Consider the following 23,941-nt stretch of genomic DNA (forward strand, 5'->3'; position numbering starts at 1 on the left):
GGTCAGGTAGAAGCGGAAGAGAACTATATTTTATCACGATGGGCACAGAAGAATGAAGTAGCGTGTACCACAAATGATCTCAAGTGGAAAATTTGCACGCTTAATTTTGATTTTGATGCCAGCATTTGTGCTTTCCATCATTTGGGAAAAACAATTACTCATTTCACAATATTCTACAATAATAATCAACCAAAAACACATTCCTGTGAAAAGCAGGGCATACTCTATCAGTCCTTTGGGAACTTAAATAGTTACATTCAAAGTTAGGGATGACATGCTACTTGGCAATTAAGGCAACTAGGCCATTTTGGACACAGTTTCCAGTCCTGGACCTTAGTATAATAACCTAATGCATTCTGGGTGTTGTAGTCTTGTTTTACTTCCATTGAACATTAGATTGTTAAAGGGTTTCCCAGTAGACGCTGCCTGAAGCACAGTGTTTTAATTATAATTCTGTTCAAGAAGTATGGGTCTTAGCCTGAGAGTAGCGGCAGTGCAGAGGTAAAGTTTGAGCTAAGCACTTGGATTGGGAATCATCATCATCTCCTAGCCATGCATCATGATTGTCAGTGATTCACAGACGCATTTGGCATGTCAACACTATTCATGTGTCTGAAAATTAAATGTCATGATCTATCAGCCGCAGAAATGTACTGAGTCTTGTCTCAAAAGTAACTCTTGGTCCATGGTCATCCCCACAGTGCAGACCCTGAGTAGGAGTGATGTACTGCCGGAGGGAGCAGGTGTATATGGCACACACGTGAGGCAATGACACTCCAGACTAGTTGGGGTCCTCTATCTTTTTTTTATTTTTTTAATACCGTTTTATATAGCGCAAACTTGACATGAATCGGGTATCAGAGTGCTTTACATAGCACCTGTTGCATTACATGAGGACACATTCATTTCTGTTAGGCACGGGGAGATTAAGTGATTTGGCCAGAATCACAGGATGTTGAGCCGACGCCAAGGCTCGAACCTGGTTACCCAGCTGCAAAGTCGGCAGCTCTAGCCCTAGGGCTACATCCTCTACATACCCGCTATGACCTATCAAACAGAATTAGACGCCAGAAGAGTATTTGTGAGGTTTTCTGGACTAAAAATGTTATGACAGTTTGCAGTGTAAAATAATTGTGGCTACTTTAGTAACAGAGGCAGTAATGCCATTTGAGATTGGTTGAGCAAAATGAGGGGCTGACATTGGTTGAGCAAAATGAGGGGGCTGTGAATTCTTATTGACACGGTAATGCACCCTGGAGATATGAACGGCCCAATGATTATCAAAAGTCCTCCTTCTAGTGCTACCAGGTTGCTCATCAAAAAGCCCTTAGCCAAAAGCTTCCAAGCAGCTTCCAAGCAGATCTAAAGTAACAACCATGTAGCAAATTTAGAGAACTGTTAAAGGTGATAACCTTCTTTCTTCTGGTTGACATAATTGTATCTGTGACGATTATCCAAGTACAAAAGGGAATAGTGCATGCTAAAACAATGCATATTTTAAATATGTCAATATGTGGGTGCTCTTGCCGGTGTACTTGTTTTCCTCGTTATAGTGTCAACGTCTTGCTTCATTAATATGTGGACACTGTTTATGACTATTTTCATGCCCCACTGGTTTATGGTCCAAAGTCTTCAAGGTCTATGATTCTCAAATGTGTCGACAACTGTAGGAACTGTGCTTACAAGAGGTTAATTTTCACAAACAAATTACTCTTCATCATTTCAATATGTATGTGTGACTTTATTAACGCCTCTCTTTTTTTCCTCTATCTCTATTTTTTCTTTTGTCTCGCACGAAGTAGGCATGTATTTATGTATAGTTCAAATTGTTGGCATGCAGGTCTGCAGCAGCTTCGGTATCTGGCTGCACAGATTGATGCCCACCATGATTTCTGTCCTCCCACGATGTCTTCAATCTGCTTCTTCAGAATTTCTTCGATGTGAATCATTTTCTACACATTACAGCGGTGTTTCGGCTAACTTCTATGTGACGATATTTGATTTGTACAGATTGTTGTCAGGTAATTAGTCGTTTTTTAGCATCTCGCGCTTTTTCAACCTGTCTATGTTTTTTGGATGCCGCTCTTTAGGTCTGGTTGCACATAAGCAAAACCAAAGGGGATGATGGACGGAGTGTTGAACATTGCAAGCACTCACCCCCAGTCAAATGATCTGGGTTTAATCCATCACCGTTCTTTAGCCCACTCTGCCACCCCAGTTCAAACATGGCCACATTCAAATCAGTCTGACCCTGTGCCTCATGGGAACAGTCCAGCCAGAACTGCCAAACCATGTCTTCCCTGGACCGGAAACAAGCATCCTGGGACCGGTTTCTAGCTAATCAGCCATCATCAGCCAGGCTAGCTTGAATCCAGTGGCAAAGTGAGCAAGGGACCCACGTCTGTGCATACCCTGCCAACTTAGGGCGAACAAAGCAAAACCAAAGGGGATGATGGGATCACTGAACGTGAAGTTGAGAAGAACTGACCTACAAGGAGCTATTGATCAGTCTCACCTGATTGATACTGGGCCGTCCTTGCCTTTTCTTCGAGCTTGTATCCAGACCCCAAAGAGAGGAGAACCTGCTCTTCCGCTTGCTTGCTGATCTTGACATCGCCTGCGTTCTTCGCCTCACCGCAGCCTCTCCGGTACGAGCTGCTACCTGCAGCAACACCAGATACAAGATGGAAATGTGTTATTGTCGGATTCCATGCAGAAAAAGGCAGTGAATTAAATATATATATATCATATATATCTACGCACCAGCCCACCCCTCTATGCCAGCTTTTTAACGTTTAAAACTCAACGATATTTTGAGAATTTCTTCAATGGCCACAACATTGAAATTGAGTGCCTTTAACTTCAACAGAACTTGTATTATGCATGTCACAGACTATACCTGGAACCACAGCCCCCCCTGCCCACCAAACGTTCTTCTTGGGTATAAAGTTTCTCGAAATGAGTGTTCTTCTGTAGCATCACTGTAACTGTTTAGCATACTCGCCACCAATAACGCGTGTGACAGATACCTGTGTGCATTCCTTTACTTCCACAGTGTTTCCTTCAGGGTCTAACAGAAGCCTTTTAAACAGCAACAAAATGCAATCATTTTTTTTTCTCTGCTGCATTTTGAGAAATTTCAATCCAAACTTAAGTATTACATTGTATTTCTGGGCAATGTCGCTTAAAATGGACCTGCCACAACGATCTTCTGATTTGAGATAATACAGAAAGAAAGATGCAGACTTTTCTCTTCGGACAGACATTCAGACTAGTGCCTACCTTCTCCTTCTACTGTTCATTTCAAAGGCTACTGTTTCCCCCTTGTTCCCTTACAGCGCTCCGAAGAACCTTTGGGTAGTACGAGCGCTACACAAACACAATACATAAATACCCATGCAAAAGCATGAGTATCAATGCCCGCATACATCCATAAAATATACCTTCAACAATCTACTGCTACGCATTACCATTTAAGATGAAGATACACCCATAGCTGATGTCCAGAAAGAGCGGGCTTCAAATTCACAAATATTGCAGCACAGGGTCAAGGTCAGAATGAAGTGCGTGCCACGTTTATACCCCGAAAAATAAATAATGCGGGTCGCGGAGAATCTCATGACCAGTGATGGAGTGATGAAAGAAATAAAATAGACTTTTTTTGTAAAGATTTCTCTAGGTGCTACTTGGACACTCAAAAGAGCATTGTATGTCCTCTTGAATAACTTTCCTTAGTACACGCAACCACGTATCCCAGTGATGAAAAGTGAAGAGGGCTACAAACACAAAGATCCAAAAGGCATCAGACTGATATATATATACTTTTTTTTTTTATCTTGTTATGTCGTAACACGCTGCATGCAATTTGTATTTCAGACTTATAACAGTTGTTTTAAAACATACGCTGTATTTTATCTATGTCTATGAATTTGTCAATAGAAGTGAAGTGAAAAAATTGCGTCAACTAGATTGACAAAGGCTGCTGAGGCAGCCGAAACGCATCTCTCCTGGCTTTCCGGGTCGAGGAAGGCCCGATCAAATAAAAAAGCCTTAAACTTGCAGCCCTCGTGTGCGTGCTCTCCCACTCCGCACGGAAGGTGCGGAGTGGGAGTTGCTTGGATATATATATATATATATATATATATATATATATATATATATATATCAAGACAAGCTCAGGAGGATGAATCTGCCCCTCTCGTACCTATATTGGACACCCATCATTCAAAAAAATCAACAAAGGAACTTTGAATGTGATGTGATAAAGGGCTTTTTGGGGGGGGGGGGTGTCGGTCAAAGTGTGAAGCACTGCTGCTTTTGTTATTAGGGGCCGCTATTGAGGCATCTCTGCAAAACCGGCCCCAAGAAACAAATCCGGTCCCCACCACTGCAAAACTGGCCCTCACCCTTCCAGCCTCCCGGGGAAACGGCCAATGACCGGTACGGCCAGTCCGGCCCTGTTACCTTAGACAGACAACAGTGGAAGAAACACCTGCCATATAATGCACACTCATTCTGCTACAACGACAGTGTGAGGTATTCTGGGCCGAGGGGCGCGTCTGGTGTAAAATTATAATAAAATGGGTGGAAATCTCCTTTCTTTCATTGGCTTACACATATTTACATTTGCAGTGGGAGATTTTTTTAAATAGCCACCAGTCTTGTCACAAGGATGCAAAAAGTCCTATTTTGAACTAGGAAAACAGCTGCCATCTTCCTCAGTTGTGCAGTAAATAGGGGTGCAATGTGTCTCTTATGTCTTGGCTCTGGAGCCAATGAACCTTCGGCAACAATGCTAGCTAAACCCCCAACAGCTGCCTCATAATATGGCAGAAGCATGGTACAGCAATTGGTGGTAGGGGCTAAGGCCCATTGCCTCCGGCCTCGCCCTTGATCATGCGCTCTGGAGATCCGTGTGGCCGTGTGGAAAGGGGTTTGCATTTACAGTGATATTAGCCGCTCCGCTGGCTTCAGTGTAGGTTTAATGCCAGCTCCTACATTCTGAGAACTGTAGTCTTGCATGGCTTACAGTGGACTGACTACTACAGCTCAGTCGAGTGGTAGTGGTTGAACTGCTGGTAATGGTACTGGTTGTACTAGTTTTGGTGGTGGAGTACTTGTGGCTGTGTGTCACTCGTGGTGCTACTTGTGGTTGTGAACTACTACTACTGGAGGTGGTACTGATGTTGGTATTGCTGAGGTGGTGGTACTGGTGGTTTTGCGGCTGGTAGTGGAGGTACTGGTGATGAAACTGGTACAGGTTCTGCTGGTGGTAAGGTTGAAACCGGTACTCCGGGTCGGCTTTAGCGATGGTGGCACCCAGTGCGACAGTTTTTGTTGCCCCCCCCAAACTTCCTTCTCTACAGCACGGATTCCCTCACTGCCACGCTCCACCAGTGCCCTCATCTCTCCAAAGCCCATCTCTCACCATAGCCCATCTCTCACCTGCATTTCATTTGTTTTATAGCAATACTCATACCAGAGTAGGGTGTTGGAGCACTTTACATCATACACACAGTATACAGAGCAAATGAATCATACGAGTGTAAATCAGTCCATAGGAAATGTCACATAAAACAATGAGGATTACAAGGTGTAGAAGTCCCATATCACCGATGCTAGCAGCCAGTATGTTTTAAGTGTGTTTGGTCTGGAGAAGCATAAACTCGGGATTTAAAAGTTACCACAGTGGTTGGGGTTGGCTTTACTAATAAGAATGTATTTCTACCCAAATGAACTCTTTTTAACATTGGGATAAGGAAAGACTAGATTAAAACCATAACGTTCTATCCTATACAATGTAGTTTGCATGCAGCTCTTTGATGGCAGTTCATAGGTCACTGTGCTGTAGAAAGGTTGTAACTTATGGACTACAACTAACAAAAGCATCTCTGTGACATAAGCAGTAACCCACTGAGCAAGCCACTTAAAATAGAGTTCAGTGATTTGAGTCAAACACGTTCTTTACAGCAGGCATATTAACCCTCTGTGCTACTTTATCATGAGCAGAAACTACCACTAGACAAAAGATCTCTCTCCAGCAGGAACACTAGTCACCAGTGTCATCTTGACATTTTTATTGTTGCCTCAAAACTACAGGACACACAAGGACCTCTTCAGCAGGTGTTTTTTAAACCCATATTTTTTTCTAAATACTGCACCCCAGAGGTCAGCGCCAGGTGCAGCTGCACCAGTCGCACCACCCTAGAGCCAGCCCTGTTGGTACTGGTGGTGGCACAGGTTGTGATAATGTCGGTCTTAGTACAAACTGCGGTCTTGGCTTCGGGGTGTATTGGTGGTGCTGGTGTTTGTACAGGTACTTACGATCACATGAGGGAGGAGGCAGCTGTGCTGTGAAGCCAGTCCTGAAAACCTTTACCCTTTTGCTCAGGGAATAAATCGAGCAATCCAGACTACATACTTGCATTACACCGGAAATGGGCAGGATAAATGATCAGGACAACCGTGGCCTCTTTCCTGTTCCACATGTACTCCGTTTTTTAAGCCTGGCTACAGACAGCTTTAGATACTGCAGAGACTTCATGTCATCAATTCTTTAATTTTTTCTGGGACAAGCAAGACTGGGAGATTCCGTCTATTGTAAAATGCCTTTCTTTTATTAATGGTCATTGTACGTTGGCGGCCATTGCACAGGTGCTTCTATAGTGGAAGAACTACTGCAAATGTTGCACTGATCGTTATTCTACAAACAATAGTGAATAAGGCTGTAAAGCAGAGCTATTTTAGTCCCATGACACGACCAGGCCAGCCCACCAGGACACCTGTGGTATTATGAAGTGTGTGTGGGTGTTCCTGCCGCGGTGTTGTGCTAGAGCCCCGGTACACTAATGCGCACTGATGCGCAGCGCTTCTCATGGGAATCTACGCAGGTTCCACTGACTGAGAACACACCTGTTGGATAAAACCCCCGGATTAATGGCGCAAAGTGCAGTAAGAGATTTCATGAAACCTGCCAGATTTAAATGAGCCCACCCACAAGTTGTTCTCTTCTGACTTGTGCGGAGGAGGGAGAAGCAGGCGGTTCGACATGTACGGGGTTTAAATAAAACTGCTGCACCCACTCGGCCAAGCTGCGAATGAATGTATTACAGCGCGCTCCCACACACGGAGCTGTGGTGAACCGCGCCGGCCTCCTGGCGCGCGGCCACCCTGCTTACGTCACCGTCAAGGAACAGAAATACGTGCAGAGCTCGAATGATCGTGACAATGCGGCTGAGATTCTGTACACTCACTGATGCTGCTGAGATTCAGTGCACTTACTGATGCTGCTGAGATTCTGTGCATCAACAGCTGCCGCAGAGATTCTCTGTGTGCACTGGCTGCTGCTGAGATAGTGCATTGGCTGCTGCCGCAGAGATTCTGTGCACAGGCTGCTGCCACAGAGACTCTGTGCACAGGCTGCTGTCGCAGAGACTCTGTGCACAGGCTGCTGTCGCAGAGACTCTGTGCACAGGCTGCTGCCGCAGAGACTCTGTGCACAGGCTGCTGCCACAGAGATTCTGTGCACAGGCTGCTGCCACAGAGATTCTGTGCACTGACTGCTGCCACAGAGATTCTGCGCACTGACTGCTGCCGCAGAGATTATGCTGATTGGCTGCTGCCGCAGAGATTCTGTGCACAGGCTGCTGCCGCAGAGATTCTGTGCACAGGCTGCTGCCGCAGAGATTCTGTGCACAGGCTGCTGCCGCAGAGATTCTGTGCACAGGCTGCTGCCGCAGAGATTCTGTGCACTGACTGCTGCAGAGATTCTGTGCACTGATTACTGCCACAGAGATTCTGTGCACTGACTACTGCCGCAGAGATTCTTCGCACGGACTGCTGCCGCAGAGATTATGCTGACTGGCTGCTGCCGCAGAGATTCTGCACACTGGCTGCCGCGGCAGAGATTCTGCACACTGGCTGCCGTCGCAGCGATTCTGCACACTGGCTGCCGCCGCAGAGATTCTGCGCACAGGCTGCTGCTGCAGAGATTCTGAGCACGTGCGGCTGCAGCAGAGATTCTGAGCACTGATTGCAGCAGAGATTCTGCGCACGGACTGCCGCTGCAGAGATTCTGGGCAATGGCTGCTGCCACAGAGATTCTGCGCAATGGCTGCTGCCGCAGAAATTCTGCGCAATGGCTGCTGCCGCAGAAATTCTGCGCAATGGCTGCTGCCGCAGAGATTCTGCGCAATAGCTGCTGCCGCAGAGATTTCTGTGCAATGGCTGCTGCCGCAGAGATTTCTGCGCAATGGCTGCTGCCGCAGAGATTTCTGCGCAATGGCTGCTGCTGCAGAGATTCTGTGCACTGGCCGCTGCCGCAGAGATTGTGCACTGGCTGCTGCCACAGAAATTCTGTGCACAGGCTGCTGCCGCAGAGATTCTGTGCACTGACTGCTGCAGAGATTATGTGCACAGGCTGCTACCGCAGAGATTCTGCGCACTGGCTGCCGCCGCAGGAATTCGGCACACGGACTGCCGCCGCAGAGATTCTGCGCACGGAGTGCCGCCGCAGAGATTCTGCACACTGGCTGCCGCGGCAGAGATTCTGCACACTGGCTGCCGCCGCAGAGATTCTGTGCACTGGCTGCCGCCGCAGAGATTATGTGCATAGGCTGCTGCCGCAGAGATTATGCTGACTGGCTGCTGCCGCAGAGATTCTGTGCACTGGCTGCCGCCGCAGGAATTCGGCACACGGACTGCCGCCGCAGAGATTCTGCGCACGGAGTGCCGCCGCAGAGATTCTGCACACTGGCTGCCGCGGCAGAGATTCTGCACACTGGCTGCCGCCGCAGCGATTCTGCACACTGGCTGCCGCCGCAGAGATTCTGCGCACAGGCTGCTGCTGCAGAGATTCTGAGCATGGGCGGCTGCAGCAGAGATTCTGAGCACTGATTGCAGCAGAGATTCTGCGCACGGACTGCCGCTGCAGAGATTCTGGGCAATGGCTGCTGCCACAGAGATTCTGCGCAATGGCTGCTGCCGCAGAAATTCTGCGCAATGGCTGCTGCCGCAGAAATTCTGCGCAATGGCTGCTGCCGCAGAAATTCTGCGCAATGGCTGCTGCCGCAGAGATTTCTGCGCAATGGCTGCTGCCGCAGAGATTTCTGCGCAATGGCTGCTGCCGCAGAGATTTCTGCGCAATGGCTGCTGCCGCAGAGATTTCTGCGCAATGGCTGCTGCCGCAGAGATTTCTGCGCAATGGCTGCTGCCGCAGAGATTTCTGCGCAATGGCTGCTGCTGCAGAGATTCTGAGCACGAGCGGCTGCAGCAGAGATTCTGAGCACTGATTGCAGCAGAGATTCTGCGCACGGACTGCCGCTGCAGAGATTCTGCACACTGACTGCCGCCGCAGAGATTCTGTGCACTGGCTGCCACTGCAGAGATTCTGTGCACTGGCTGCCACAGCAGAGATTCTGTGCACTGGCTGCCACCGCAGAGATTCTGTGCACTGGCTGCCGCCGCAGAGGCTCTGTGCACTGGCCGCTGCCGCAGAGATTGTGCACTGGCTGCTGCCACAGAAATTCTGTGCACAGGCTGCTGCCACAGAGATTCTGTGCACAGGCTGCTGCAGAGATTCTGTGCACAGGCTGCTGCAGAGATTCTGTGCACAGGCTGCTGCCGCAGAGATTCTGTGCACTGACTGCTGCAGAGATTCTGTGCACTGACTACCGCCGCAGAGATTCTGTGCACTGACTACCGCCGCAGAGATTCTGTGCACTGGCTCCTGCCGCAGAGGCTCTGTGCACTGGCCGCTGCCCGCTGCCCGCTGCCGCAGAGATTGTGCACTGGCTGCTGCCTCAGAGTTTCTGTGCACAGGCTGCTCCCACAGAGAGTATGCATGCACTGATGGCTTTCTTATACTAGGAATTCAAACATCACTCTCAGAGTAATAATGTGACCGATCTGCGCCGCCACATACTGCGGATACACTGACGGGTTCACGTTAGTGCTGCAGGACAAGAAAGCAGATTGCACGTGGGAAGGAAAACTGGCAGTGCCCTGATCCTCAGAACGGCACCTGCTCGCCCTGGCACAAAATAATTAAAAGGCAGAAAAAAGAACAGTTTGAAACAAAGAGGGATGTTCTTGAGCGTCGCACCGGGCGATTCCTCAAGATCTTTCTCGAGAACGTTTACAATTGGAAGCGGAGTACATCTTGTACCCTCTTCCTCACGGTGCAGTACACGAGCTCCCAGGAATTTGTACGATGAATAACATGTACACTGTAAAACGAGTTGTAGATAGAAACATCTGATCTTATTATATAGGATTCAATTAATTAAATCTATGCATCTTTTTCTCTATTGCTGTTTTCAATGCAAAATAAAATGCATATGGGTCATGCGACAAGAAAGTACGCCGCTTATCTTATGGGAGTTGAACTTTGGACAACCCAATGCCACATTATTTGAATGTCCTGGGATCACAGGTGGCTTTTGCACCCGCTTTTTGGAGTCCTGGGACACTTCAGTTACAGAGAGGGTACAGATTCATGTTCAGCCCCCAATGCCGAACCTCAGCCTTTGGAGAGGCGCAGCACTAGGGCTGGGATTGCACACCGCCTGATGCACACCTTTCCGAAGAGGATGACATCTGTGTGCCTATCTTGCACATAGTTACTACAGGAGTTTAAAGGTTGCTCCAATAACAACGACCTAATAGGTTACTGCAATTCTCAATACATAGAAAAAGAAAGAATCAATATAAACAGGTGTCCAAGAGACAGCACCAGGGTTTTCAGGGTGCTGACGTGAAATATCACCCAAGTGAGAATGGTGTCACAAATCGTATATTGACTCGCTCCTCCACTTATACATTCTTATCAGCGAGTTAAGCACCTGTTCCAAACATCTGTCTGTAGGACCCTGTCTGAACTGGGGCAACGTTTATGGGGCCTCTTCTGTTATGCAGATAGCACTTGCACCAGAGGCGCAACTAGAGCCAAATTTGGGGGGGGGGTGGGGGGGGGGGGGGCTAAGAAAAAATTTCGGGGGGGGGGGGGCTGAGTCTTTATGCAATAGGAAGAGTGGAGCTGCAGGGGCTCTTAGAAGGGGTGAAACAACAGCAAGGTCTCCTTAACATGCAAATGGTCTTTTAAAGACCTGTAAAGTGCTCGGGTGCGGCTGTGTGTGTGCCTAGAACCTGTCTGATCCCAGGCTGCCACACACGACAGGGGGGGGGGGGGGGGGGGCTGAAGCCCTTTGAGTCCAATGGGTGTTGCGCGCCTGACTTGCACACATGTAGCACCAGCGCTATCATTAGAGGGCATTCCCTCATTTGTATGGGGACGTGGCCCCATGCAAATGAGGGAATCTCTTTGCCTCTGCACCTTTGCCATATTACTGATGTGGGCACAGAGGCAAACATTCCTTTAGGAGGCACACAAAGAGGAAAGGATGTGGCGTAACAGCCAGAGCTGCCAGGTTAGAGTCTCCGAGTTGGCTCAGAATCCTGTGATTCTGGGCATATCTCCTAATCTTTCTGTGCCTACCAAAAATGAATGCTTCCTTGTGTAATGTAACTGATGTTCATGTAAAAATCTCGAATACCTTCGGGTTGTGTTTGCGCTATATAAAATTGCAATTTAAAAAAAAATGAAAAATTTAAAAAGGTGGTGCACTCTAAGTGCGGCTTCTAAAGGAAGCCCACTGTAGGGATGAGAGGGGGTCCCCCAGACATCCCTTTGCAGGCAGGTGGAGTCACTCACTGCGCCCACCCCCAAGGGCATCTGTGACCTTCCTATAAGTGCAGGTGAGTTGCCGCTTGCAAAGAGAAACACAGTACAGCTTTTAAACAGCTGCTCCATATTTCTCTTGAATGTGCTGCCCTTGAGCAGTGTGAGTCCCCACAAGCCCTCAAGGAAGCGCATTCAACATAGGGCGCACTTTCCCCGTTTGCACCCGGCACACCTGAAAAAAGGTGCGCCATGGTGCAAACAGGAAAAAATGTGCCTCATCTCTGAGAGGCCCCCTTTTGGGCACCACCTCACTATCACTGCCATTTTGGATGTTGTAGCAAGACAGGAGATGCTTTGGTGTTGGGAGAATAGTTTGCGATCTCAAGGCCTATGCAATCCTTCTGCCTGCACCCAGTCAGTTTCGCGTATGGCTTGGCAGTATGTTGTATATTTATTGTGTTGTGAAGCATGGTATAAAACTTTTCAGACCACATGAGGAAGGAAAAAGAAAAATACACATTGTCATTGCTTGTTTTAAAGTATGATGTGATTCAACGAACCTTCACAAAATGTGAGCAGAGTTTACTTTTGGTTTCACACATGAAACAACCAGTATTTTAAATACAGTAGGCAACCTTTAAATTTTTTAAAAGGTAGCTGACAAGTGGCTTTGTGACATGTAGAACACCTTAGCCAATTTTAGCAACAGCAATTTGCATGCTGGGGTTCTGATTGGATAACAAAACTGTTAAAAGCAAAGCTATAAGCCCCACAATACAATATGCTGTTGGCTGGAAAAATAGATGGTGCTATCCTATGTTGTAGCGCCAAAGAGCAGAGTTGTGTAATGCAAAATAAAATGTCGTTCCTGGCAATGTGTCTTTTTCCTTGCAGGCAGCCATGGTTAAATAGTACAGTAGTGAGATGGCTAAGATAGCCTTTCAGATGCAAATGCAAGCATCTCCTGTTAGTGCTCTCTGACTAAGGAAACTCCTTCCTCCTGGCACGCCCTGACCTGTACAGCATCATTTGATACCACTGACCACAAAACTATCTTATGATGCAAAGGTCAGAAATCACGTACATATTATCATTGCAAAAGGCTCCCCTGGAGATAAAGCTGGTCTAACGCTAGGAGAAGAGCAGCCATTGACTGCGCCCACCACAGCGCAATAATGGAAGCCCCTCACGGGAAATCTAATTTGAAAGAGGTCGGATCACTTATTAGCGATTATTCGTCTCACTTCCAGTGATCTACAGCTTATGAGCCATGTTAAGGTGTCGGCATAAGGCCGGAGGGGACAGCCTTCAACATACAACGCCACACCTGGCCCGCCCAGAACTGGCCAGTCCTGCTCTAGCTGCATGACCTGGCCTGCTGTCTTATCTGCATTATACCTTTCTTTTTGTCCAGTCAGAGATCCTTCTACACAAACTGGGACAATATTTGTGGAGCAGTGAGTACATGGTCTCTTAACTACACCATTATACTCTGAAGGGGGTTCACGTGGAAGCCATTACCACTACTTAAACTTTGCACAATTCAATTACAATTGATTTTGGTTTTAAAAGGTGCAAAACTATTTTCACCCAACAAATTACAGCGGGGTGTCAACATTATCAATCTAGAAGGGGAAAATATGAGGTATTAATAGTACAATTTCGTGAATTATCTTTTTCCAAGCATCGTTTGTCTCTCGTGGCTAGGAACATGAAGCCATTATTTACACAATACATGAATTGTATGTTGCAAATTTCAACTTTCAAAAAAGGGGGGATAGAGGGCAGAAGCAGGGGAGCCCTTATTTTGATAGATTTAGCCGTGGCCACACTCAGACTTATCATAACAGGGGTCGCAGGCTCCAGATGACACAGGCGGGAGAGCTTTAGCCGTGGCCTCACACAGGCTTACCATAACAGGGGTCGCAGGATCCCGATGACACAGGCGGGAGAGCTTTAGCCATGGCATCACTTAGGCTTACCATAACAGGGGTCACAGGCTCCCGATGACACAGGCAGGAGAGCTTTAGCCGTGGCTTCACTCAGGCTTTCCATAACAGGGGTCACAGGCTCCCGATGACACAGGCGGGAGAGCTTTAGCCGTGGCATCACTCAGGCTTACCATAACAGGGGTCACAGGCTCCCGATGACACAGGCGGGTGAGCTTTAGCCATGGCCTCACACAGGCTTACCATAACAGGGGTCACAGGCTCCCGATGACACAGGCGGGTGAGCTTTAGCCATGGCCTCACACAGGCTTACCATAACAGGGGTCGCAGGCTCCTTGGTGACATAGGTGGAGTAAGTCAAACCGAATCGCTCCCTCAAGCAAGGCCGCAGGTTGAGAGGTTGAGCCTGTGGATAATAGTATCCAGGTAAACCACCAAGGTCCATATATTAGTGGTATTGTTAGAAAGGAGCACAAGTAGGGCTGGAAGAATGAGCGAATGACTGATCAACACCAGGGCCAATAACGGATGCAGAGCACTGCACTGGTCTGCCTTGAGATGCACCTTTTACCGGGTACGCCGGGCGCAGTATGCAGAAACACAATGAATGCACTGCTCTCAGCACCGCTGTGAAGTCTGGGCCTGCCCTGGGGCAAGGCAGACAAGCTGTTTGCAGCTGCCAGTCCATCGTGGAGTCTGTAGGTAGCAACAGGCCTACATTTCAAAGGGAGACATCAGGGGGCCCACAATACCCGCTTCTTCCCCTTCCAAGAGGTACCTTTTGGGTAGGGGGGCACGGATTGTGTGCCACCTCTTTCTGACACACACAGCCAGTGCACCACAGAGCTCCCTTGCCTATGCGCCCGTATTTATAATACAGCCCATAGGCAAAGGGTTTACTCATTCGCATAGTGCCACGTGCCCATGCAAATGAGGGAACGCCCCCACTGAGATAATGCAGGCGCTATATGTGCTCCGGTACGGTCTATATTACGAAAGGGGCGGCACACGTCTGCGGCTCTTCTGTGATATCAAAGTGCCCAGAGTTGAAAAAGGTGGGAGCGCCCGGCCATTGCGCCCCCTGGGCACTTTAGATAACAGAGCCCCTAGAAGGCAGAGGATTTGGATATACACAGATTCCCAACGGAAAGGAAGCAAGGAAAAGTACTTCTTATGAACTGTGGGGCAGCCTCTTCAAGGCAGAAGATTTATTTTTCTTATTTGTTTATTTTTGGGAAAAATCTTTTGGGTGATTAATCCCCATCAGGAGACGTATGTTAAGATGCAGGGGAAGCCTTAGTGAATCTCTGCAGGTCTATCCCAATAACAGCCTGGTGGCCAGCTCCCAAAGGCTTTCAGATGCATCAATGAACATAATTCGGAGGCTGCGGTATCATGGTCCAAACCCAGACACCAAATGCAGATGTCATGTGCACTCAAGTATTTTTTGCAACATCTGCAATGTCATCTGAGACATTTGACCTACTAGCTGTCAAAAGCGGAGGAATCATATCAAGGAAGCACAGAGAGCTTTGGGCCCATGTACATGAGGCGTGGAAAAAGAAAAACGAATGCCGCCAGTGCCTGCTAGGGCCTAATATACTCTGATGTCGCCACATGTGGTAGGCGGAGTCTATGCTGAAGACGCATGGGGCACTGGAGGGCTGTTACTAGAAAAAAAGATTCCAGACCCGTCTGGAGTCTGGTGAGGAATCTGACGGAAGATGGATCCAATATGATGTCCCTGGCCCGTGTCAGAAACATTCAGTCATCCAATCTGGGAAGTCAATGTAGATGATGCTGTATTCAAACTTTTAAAAATTGAGAGACTACTAAAGTCTTGAGATTGAATTAAGGTGTGAAAGTTCATGCATAATCATTATGTCGCTTTCTAGGTCTTGCCTGCTCAGTCGTTTACTCTCCCCTTCTCATACATTAGTAAAAACTGGATGGCATAATTAGAACAGCGTACGCTTTCTAAATGAATAATGCTCTCTCCCATGGAACAGCAACTGATCATGTGAAATTTCAACTAGAAACTTTTGCTATTAGAAGCAACCGCTCTTGTGGGAGCAATATTTTTCATTTTCAAAAACAATTTAAAATGAGTGTATTATTAGCTCTGGTGAAAGAAGCCGCTTCGTGAGCACGAGGAGGAGCGGGTGGGGGGGGGGGGTAGTAGTCATGGCAGCAACAAGAGGGGGAGGCAAGAAGAAGCGAGTTTGGGAGGGCAGCAGGCTCGAACCTATTGTCTTAAGGACAGTGGAATATGAGAGGCATTTTTGTGCATTGTCCAAGGGGAAATACAGAGGTGTGAATAGCAGGTTTAAAGACCATGCATTGGGACCAGGAGGGGGAGGGGGGGGGGGGAGTAGGAGAGAACAGGCTGGGCAAAAGATAACTGGGGTCAGGTGAAAGATATAGTCAAGGATACCATCACCCCTCAACTCCTGCCCCTCGAAGGACCACTCATAAGTCAAGTCAAGTCAAGTCAAAAGATTTATATAGCGCGCTACATACCCAGAGGGTCTCAAGGCGCTTGTAGAAGGGTGGGGAGTTACTTGTCGAATATCCACGTTTTGAGTTGCTTTCTGAATGCTGGGTGGTTCTGAGTAAGGCGAAGGTGAGTGGGAAGTGAGTTCCAAGTTTTAGCTGCTGGGTAGGAGAAGGATCTACCTCCCATGGTGGTTTTGTTGATGCGAGGTACAGTGGCAAGGGCTTGGTTGGAGGATCGTAGCTGGCGGGAGGGGGTGTAGAAGGATAGTCGTGTGTTGAGGCATTCGGGACCGATTTCGTAGAGTGCTTTGTGTGCGTGGGTTAGGAGCCGGAAAGTGATCCTCTTATTGACGGGGAGCCAGTGGAGGTTTTTCAGGTGATCAGAGATGTGTTCTTTACGCGGGATGTCTAATATGAGCCTGGCTGAGGCGTTCTGGATGCGTTGTAGTTTTTTCTGGAGTTTTGCGGTGGTGCCGGCGTAGAGGGTGTTTCCGTAGTCCAGTCGGCTCGTGACCAGAGCGTGGGTGACTGTTTTTCTAGTTTCGGTAGGGATCCAGCGAAATGTTTTTTTGAGCATGCGAAGAATGTTGAAGCAAGATGAAGAAACGGCGTTGACTTGTCTGTTCATCGAGAGTGAGGAATCCAGGATGACGCCCAGGTTCCATGCGTGGTCCGTCGGGATGGGTGCTTTTCCAAGGGCCTCTGGCCACCAAGAGTCGTCCCAGGCGGAGGGGGAGGTACCTAAGATGAGGACTTCTGTTTTGTCTGAGTTCAGTTTCAGACGGCTGTGCTTCATCCATTCGGCTACTTCTTTCATTCCTTCGTGTAGGTTGGTTTTGGCCGTGTTAGGGTCTCTGGTGAGTGATAGGATCAGTTGAGTGTCGTCGGCGTAGGAGATGATGTTGAGGTTATGTTGGCGTGCGATGGCCGCGAGGGGGCTCATGTAAACGTTGAAGAGGGTGGAACTGAGTGAGGACCCTTGAGGTACGTCGCAGATGACTTCAGTGGCCTCTGACTTGAATGGTGGAAGGCGGACTCTCTGGGTTCTTCCGGAGAGGAACGAGGTGATCCATTCCAGTGCTTTTCCTTGGATTCCGATGTTTTTGAGGCGCTGTAGAAGGGTGCTATGGCAGACTGTGTCGAAGGCTGCGGAGAGGTCGAGGAGGATGAGGGCGACTGTAGGTAAAACAATACCACACCATCTCGCGGTTAGAACTGATCCTACCCATAAAGAATTAGCAACATTTAAGATGTCTGACAAGCTAAGCAGTAATAAGCACATAGCAGTAGTGACATTGGAGACACTCATCTTCAGCTCCCAGACGCACTGCAACACACAGGGTCAATCAAAGACAGCGAGGGCGTGCACACACAGTCAGGCACCCAGATGTAAAGCTCACCAGGAGTTGGGCTCTGCTAGTGCTGGACCAGGTGGTGAATGCAGAGAATCTGGGAAGGTAGCACTGGATCCCTAGGATGGGCGCGTTACTGCTGAGGAATAGGAATAGACCGCCCTGAGGAATAGAAATAGACCGCCAGCAGTGTTTTTGAATAAGTCAATGCATCGAATGATACCTGCCCAAGGAGAAGCAGAGCGCACTTCTGGAGCTCAGTGAGGAGGGCAGGTATAAGTCAATGAAGGGGACAAACAGACAGGTAGTGAATAGGATCAGCGGGCAGCATGCCTTTCTGGTTGTTGAACCAGAGTGCCTGAAGTGTAGTGTTCTCTGTGCTGCAGCGGGGTCTAAGGTCAGACTGCTGGCGCTGGATGAGGAGGTTCTTGATCCTCTGGAGGAAAATGGAGATGCGACCTCAGGGAATTTTCTGACAAATGGGTGGAGAGTGATCGAGTAACAGGGCGTTATTTGGTTACATTCTTTAGGTTTATGGTAGTCTTTTGAAGTTGGGAGAGGATTTGGCCTGTTTGAGGTCATCTTGGAAGGTTTTATGATCTAGCTAGGAGTTAATACTGTCAAAGAGTGGTGAGAGAGCCTCTCCAAGGAGCAATTTCATAGAAAGTAGGCTAGAGAGAGTGGGGAAAGTTGTTCAGGTCAGTTTGCAAGAGGGTGTTAGAAGCTACCTATCTGTTGGCGGTTCTAAATTGAGGGCAGGGCAGACTTCTCTTTCGCATTGATGATGTGGGATCTCAGCTAGTTTATCTTTTCACCGAAGAAGATATTAACTGCACTGCACTTATCAATTGGATGTAGGACTAGAAAATCCTGAGGGGACTAAATTTAACTGCCATAAAAATAATTTTGCTTTTATTTTAGGCCTTGGTGATGGTGGATTTTAGAAGGTGGCTTTGGCTGAGATGATGGCATGTCAATCAAAGTACTTTGATTTGGATGAGAATGTCCGGCTTTGGTTCATGTCCATTTCGTTTCTTGTGTGTGTATGGTGCATTTGCTCTAGGTGAGTGTTTGGTAATAGAAGGGTACTGAAGGTTTGAAGAATCATATTTTTTTAATGGTGTGTATGTGTCATTGTGGTTTTCCAGAGTGGTGTTGTATACGTTGAGGAGTGTTTTCGCACATTGTTGGCTAAGGGTTTCTGTGGACTTCATGAGGTCTTCTTGGAGATCATAGATGGGTAGTATTTGAAGGCGAGATATGTTTGTTTTTCTCATTTAAATTGGTCTTGATATGTCTATGTCATGTGAAGGAGACAGAAAGGAATGGCTAGATGGCTGTTTCAATTCAGGGATATCGGAGGCTTGCACTCTATTGAAGGTCAGATTATGATGAGACGTAGGAGTGGGAGGGGTCCGTGACATGTTTCTAAATATCTAGGCTGTTGAGGAGTGTCAAGGGATTCTTTCAATTTTTTGGCGAGGGGCTATCAAAGGAATCTGCAGCCTCTGAGGAATATGTAGTGTGTGCATTGAGCAGAGGCAGTGGAGATGAGGTGTGAGGGTCGTCAGTGAAGCCCCTCTTATGTCTGGGTTGTTCACGGATTAGGCTAAAAGAGGCTCTCTGGATGGTAAGAGTGGGAAGAGGTAGGCAAGGAGCTTGAATGATTACAGTGCCTCTTGGTCACTTAGGGTGTAGGGTCAGATGGCCTTGTGGATTAATGCAAATCCTCCATCTCTCTTTAGTGGGTGTTGTGTGCTGTTAGATGTTGTAGCATTTGGGGTTAAGGGCGCCATAAATGTAACTGGATGTAGGTAGATGTTAAGCAGGTCTCTGATGAAGAGTGTATCCAGATTGGATCCAGGTGTCTGGGACTCAGAGAATTGGATGACGGCAGAGTGAGCATTGATGAGATGAGATTGATATATCAGAACTGTGTGTGTTGGTCAAGGGGTGTCTCTATAAGGTTCCCGGTGTTTGCTGCGGTTGTAATGCAGGTGCAGCAACTGTGATTGCATGAGCTAAGTGTGAGAGTGGGTATGAACATGGTGAGTGATGTATGGGTATTGGGTGTTTTGTTAGTGAGAAGTGATTGTTTTTAGTTAGGATAGTGTGGATGGCTTCCTTCTATTTAAAGGGTCTGACACGAGGCCCATCCTGGCCCTAACAAGCTCAACCACTTTGTATCACATTTCAACATTGCCTAAAACGCCCTGTGAGGAAAGTTCTACAAGAGAATTTTTGAGTCTTTAGGCTTTGTAAAAAGAACAAAAGCAGGAGGTGATTTGCGGGTGTGTCAGTGGAGGTCACATGACCAAGCTGCTGAATCATCTGGGGCATTTAATGTCAGTATAACCTCACCCGAGTGATGTTAAATCCTAGTTGGGTTATGCATGCAGTTTTTGCTCCCTCTCCCAAAACACCCCCACCCTCTGCCTGCCCCTAGCCATTCCTGTCAGTATAGAGAAACCCACTCCAGAAGGTTAGATCGACAGGGCTCTGCTGAGATGATACAGGGTCTTTTACTATTGGCAACACACCATGTGGTGAGGCATCAATGACATCCAAGTTATCAGCAGTAACAGGGCACAAACACATGGAGAAATGCACCACATCTAGAGATTATTTCTAGAAGGGTCATCCCTCTGGTGATCTGGGCAAATGCAAAGCAGCAGCTCTTTTTGGGTCTCCACATCAGCTGCATTAGAAGCAGAATAGAGAGAACATTTTACAGGAGGACATTCACATACCTTCTTATCCCCAGGAACAAGTGCTCACCAGTAAAACACGTTGCAGAGAAGGACAGGCTTTATAACATCATTGGGATTCGCTCACCACAGCTGATGTCTCTAGGACCCCTACACCACCACACCTCCTCTATTGCAGAAAAGTGTACTGAGGTCACTAGACTCTATACTCCAGAAACTAATCAGGTCCCAGCAGCCAGTCTCCCTGCTCTGTCTATGCAGAACTCCATGAGAAATTGGACAGTTACCTTACCACCCATGAAGATAGGGACTTTTTGTGATCACTTCTGCAGAAGAGGGTGCGCCGGTCGCTGTGGACTGGGGTTGGAGTGCTATTATAGAACACAGCTCCCTCTCCAGTACACTAGGCAGATTAGACAATTTCTCTTTAGCTGCTTTATCAGGGGGACATGAATGCAGAGCCCATAGTGAGGGCCAGCATACCAAAAGGGGTGTGCTGGCAGTCCTGTGTTCCCAAAGCAATGGAACCCATCCGTACAAAAGGCAATGCAGTCAGCCTATTGGTCTTAAAGGATCCTCTACAGGGACAACACTTAATGGCATACAACATACATGCATTCAGAGGGAAATCATCAGTCCACATGCCCACCTCCAAACATGTCACTGTTTTGCATTAGCTTTGAGCCAGAGGGTTGAGTGCTGGAAGGGGTCAGGGAGAAAAATGTCACCTGCATGATGTGGGGGGTAAGTGAGAATGTGGGTTCTGGAACAGGTGCCTCTTTCTACATGGTGAGTGGTGATAGTAGGGGAGAAGTTTTGGGGCAAGCTGGAGAAAAGTGCAGAGGCTGCCTCGAGTAAGTGTTTACAGACCATGCTGCGTGGGCTGTGCTGCTTGCACAAGGCGGGACTTGGGTGGGATCAATGGATGTGCTGTGCAGATCCAGGATAAGCCCAAGCACCTACTCCATAAACTACACAGTAAACTGAAGCTGCAGAGATCATGCAGGTAGCCTGACCTCCCACTGTCTCGCATTCGAGCCCACCCATGTGTGCAATACGATAAACCGCCATCACTGAACGTAAGCAGCCGCAGTTTCCAAGCTCCTTTTTTCAAGCAGAAACATCGTGCAAGCAAATTAAATCTGCTCCCTGTAAGGCCAACACTCTACCAGTACCTCAACGAATCAACTTTGCATAGCTGGAAATTATTAAAAATTTAATATTGAACATGTAGATATTGCTGCACTAATAAACAACAATGCATTTAAACACACATATTACAATAATGCCACTTTACAGAACATCAAGGGACTCAAAAGGGGAAAAAGGACTCCCAAACTCTTTGCAGCCAAAGTTCAGTTACTTTTAGCATAAACAACTACTCACTGACGCGGGGTTTGAAGACCCCAGTTTAAACATCTAGCAGATGGAGAGCGCTTATATGAATAGACATGAAGAAAGCAGAAGCGGAGACATGAATATGAGCGTGATACGCTCCAAGTCATCCAAGCGGATCACAGGACACAGTAGGAAGTTTCAGAGCGTGAACACAACAGGGGATTTCCTGCTCATGATCACTGAACTTGGATGGACTTAAATCACAAAGTGCAGAATAAATTCAACATTTCCATTTCCACATTTGGCTGGTTCTTTTTTACAGGATTAATCATTCCCACAGCAGATGCGATTCCTTCAACGCGATTTGAATTTCTAAGGTTAATGTGTGCAACATTGTCAGCGGATAAAAAAGGAACATTTCCCCAGGACAATTATAGAAAATGTTGACTCACCAGTGCGTGAAAAGAAGACACTGAAAAGATTCCAAGACGCCCCATGGCTACTTTTGTTGGTCGACTAGCAAATGCAAGAAGCCTTTTAGGATTGGGCAGCTCCCCGCCTTGAAGGCTCGCTAAGTAACAGCGATAGCGAAACAGATCCATTTGGAATTGCTCAAGATTTTGTTCCCAAACAAATATCTATGTACAACAAAGGGTATAAAAGTTGTAAAATCAGAATGAGAAAACTCTTTCAAGAATTAAAAAAAAAAACACTTTGTGCAAATTCAAGAAATACGAATGCAGTTTATTTACCTTTTGTTAGGAAGTAAGTCTGCATTTTATGGCACTGAAGTTGTTTCAGAATCTTCAATTTAGTTACAACAGTGATAACAGTGATACTGGAACTTACATAACTCTGAGCCCTTTCTTCCACTATACTTCCTCCATCCCCACCCCTTCATTATCTTATTATCATGGTCTGGCTTACAACCACAGCATTTCCTTCCCCCATCAGCTTAAACATCATGGAAGATAACTGAACCTATACCTCCATGGAGAACCTGTAAGCTTACCAGTGTGCGAAACAAAGAGAGAGAAAGAGGGTAAGGAAAGAAGCGAGAAAGGAAGGCAAAGATAGAGATATCAAAAGAAAGAGGGTTGAACAGAGTGAGAAAATGAAAGCGTGTGTCAGTATGCAAAAGAGTGTGTCCATATGATTGTATGTGGTACGTTACTTTGTGCACACAGTGGTCACCATGGCTAGAGTGTTCATATTTTGCAGCCATAGTATGCATTGAAGTATTGATTGCAGAAATCAATACTATATCGGAATTCTATGGTTGGATGCACATTCTTGAGGTGGTCTGTTTTCCCTTCAAATGCTAGCACTGGCTGTGGCAGCTGGTTTGATTCTGCGGGTGTTACTATTACACTCCACCTCAGTTTCCCTCTTCTACAAGAGTATTAGTTGAGCAAGTGATATAAAACCCCAACCCCTGACTGAGTTCCTTACACAGAAAACCTCTAAGCAATACTTTCAACCCTCATGTGAGTCAAAGTTTCCCTGGTCCCGCTTGCCATGTGATACTTGAGATACTTGAGCCCAAAAAGTAAACAAGATACTAGACACACAGTGAAAAATATCTATGAAAAGGGGAATGAAAGAGAGCTCTCCAGTGGTCTACATTCTCTAAGGAAATATGGTCTCTTGCACAGTACAATGGCCCACATGGTCAAAGAATCTTGTGCTTTCTCTTATGTATGCTTTTAGGAGGGGTGGGTGGGGGGGTGCTCGTCAGAAGGATGCAGTCAGTCAGGCCTCCAAAAAGGTCAAACATGAAGCTGCACACCCTTTAAGACACAGCCTACCCGGAAAGTACTTTGTCCTACTGAAGGGCACACAGGCCTGCCTACTAAAATCTCCATAAAAAGTGACGAATGGGACATGGAAGGACACAAAAGCCAGACACAAATAACTCCCAAACTGTCCTTGCATACACTTCAAACTATTTAGGTTTGCCTTTATAGTGTACGTGACACAACGGTCGTAAAGGTATTAACAGGACTGCATAGGTGTGAGTTCAAAGATGTTTTGTAGCAGCTCTATGAATTTCAAACCCGTTTTGCTGACCACTGATGATTCTTAGCACAGTTGACTACTCTATGGCCTATATGTGCTTTGTAATCTATGCAACATTCTTGAAGCTAGGCCTAGCCATGTGTGGTGAACAATACTCTAAAATAAACTCATAAAAGAACTACTCCCCTAGCATCTCTTGCTTTCAAAATAGAGCAAGAAAATGTATCCTTCATTGGCCTCAAGCCAATTCTTGCAACCATCATGCTAGTAGGATGAAAGTTGTAGTTCTAATTCCCTCTCCTGAGGGTTGCAATGCAGTCACTACCATGCAAGAGGCCATTCTGCCTAAAGCGGTGTAGAAACATTATGCTATGGTATGGCAAAACCAAGGAAGCGGTA

The 23,941-nt window shown here is 47.1% G+C and overlaps 1 protein-coding gene across 3 annotated transcripts in view; it reads right to left on the reverse strand.

The window, feature by feature from the left end:
• TIAM1 (TIAM Rac1 associated GEF 1) overlaps nucleotides 1-23,941 on the reverse strand; it is a 491,618-nt gene that overhangs the window by 230,747 nt on the left and 236,930 nt on the right. For all 3 annotated transcript variants that reach the window (XM_085623101.1, XM_085623102.1, XM_085623103.1), the window contains 2 exons: nucleotides 21,976-22,161; nucleotides 2,516-2,662 (listed from right to left, as the gene is read on the reverse strand). In XM_085623101.1, coding sequence (XP_085479227.1) covers nucleotides 2,516-2,662; nucleotides 21,976-22,161 — 333 coding nt within the window. The remainder of the gene's footprint in view (nucleotides 1-2,515; nucleotides 2,663-21,975; nucleotides 22,162-23,941) is intronic.

This window comes from Triturus cristatus, chromosome 8, assembly GCF_964204655.1.
Source record: "Triturus cristatus chromosome 8, aTriCri1.1, whole genome shotgun sequence".
Classification (NCBI taxonomy): Eukaryota; Metazoa; Chordata; class Amphibia; order Caudata; family Salamandridae; genus Triturus; species Triturus cristatus.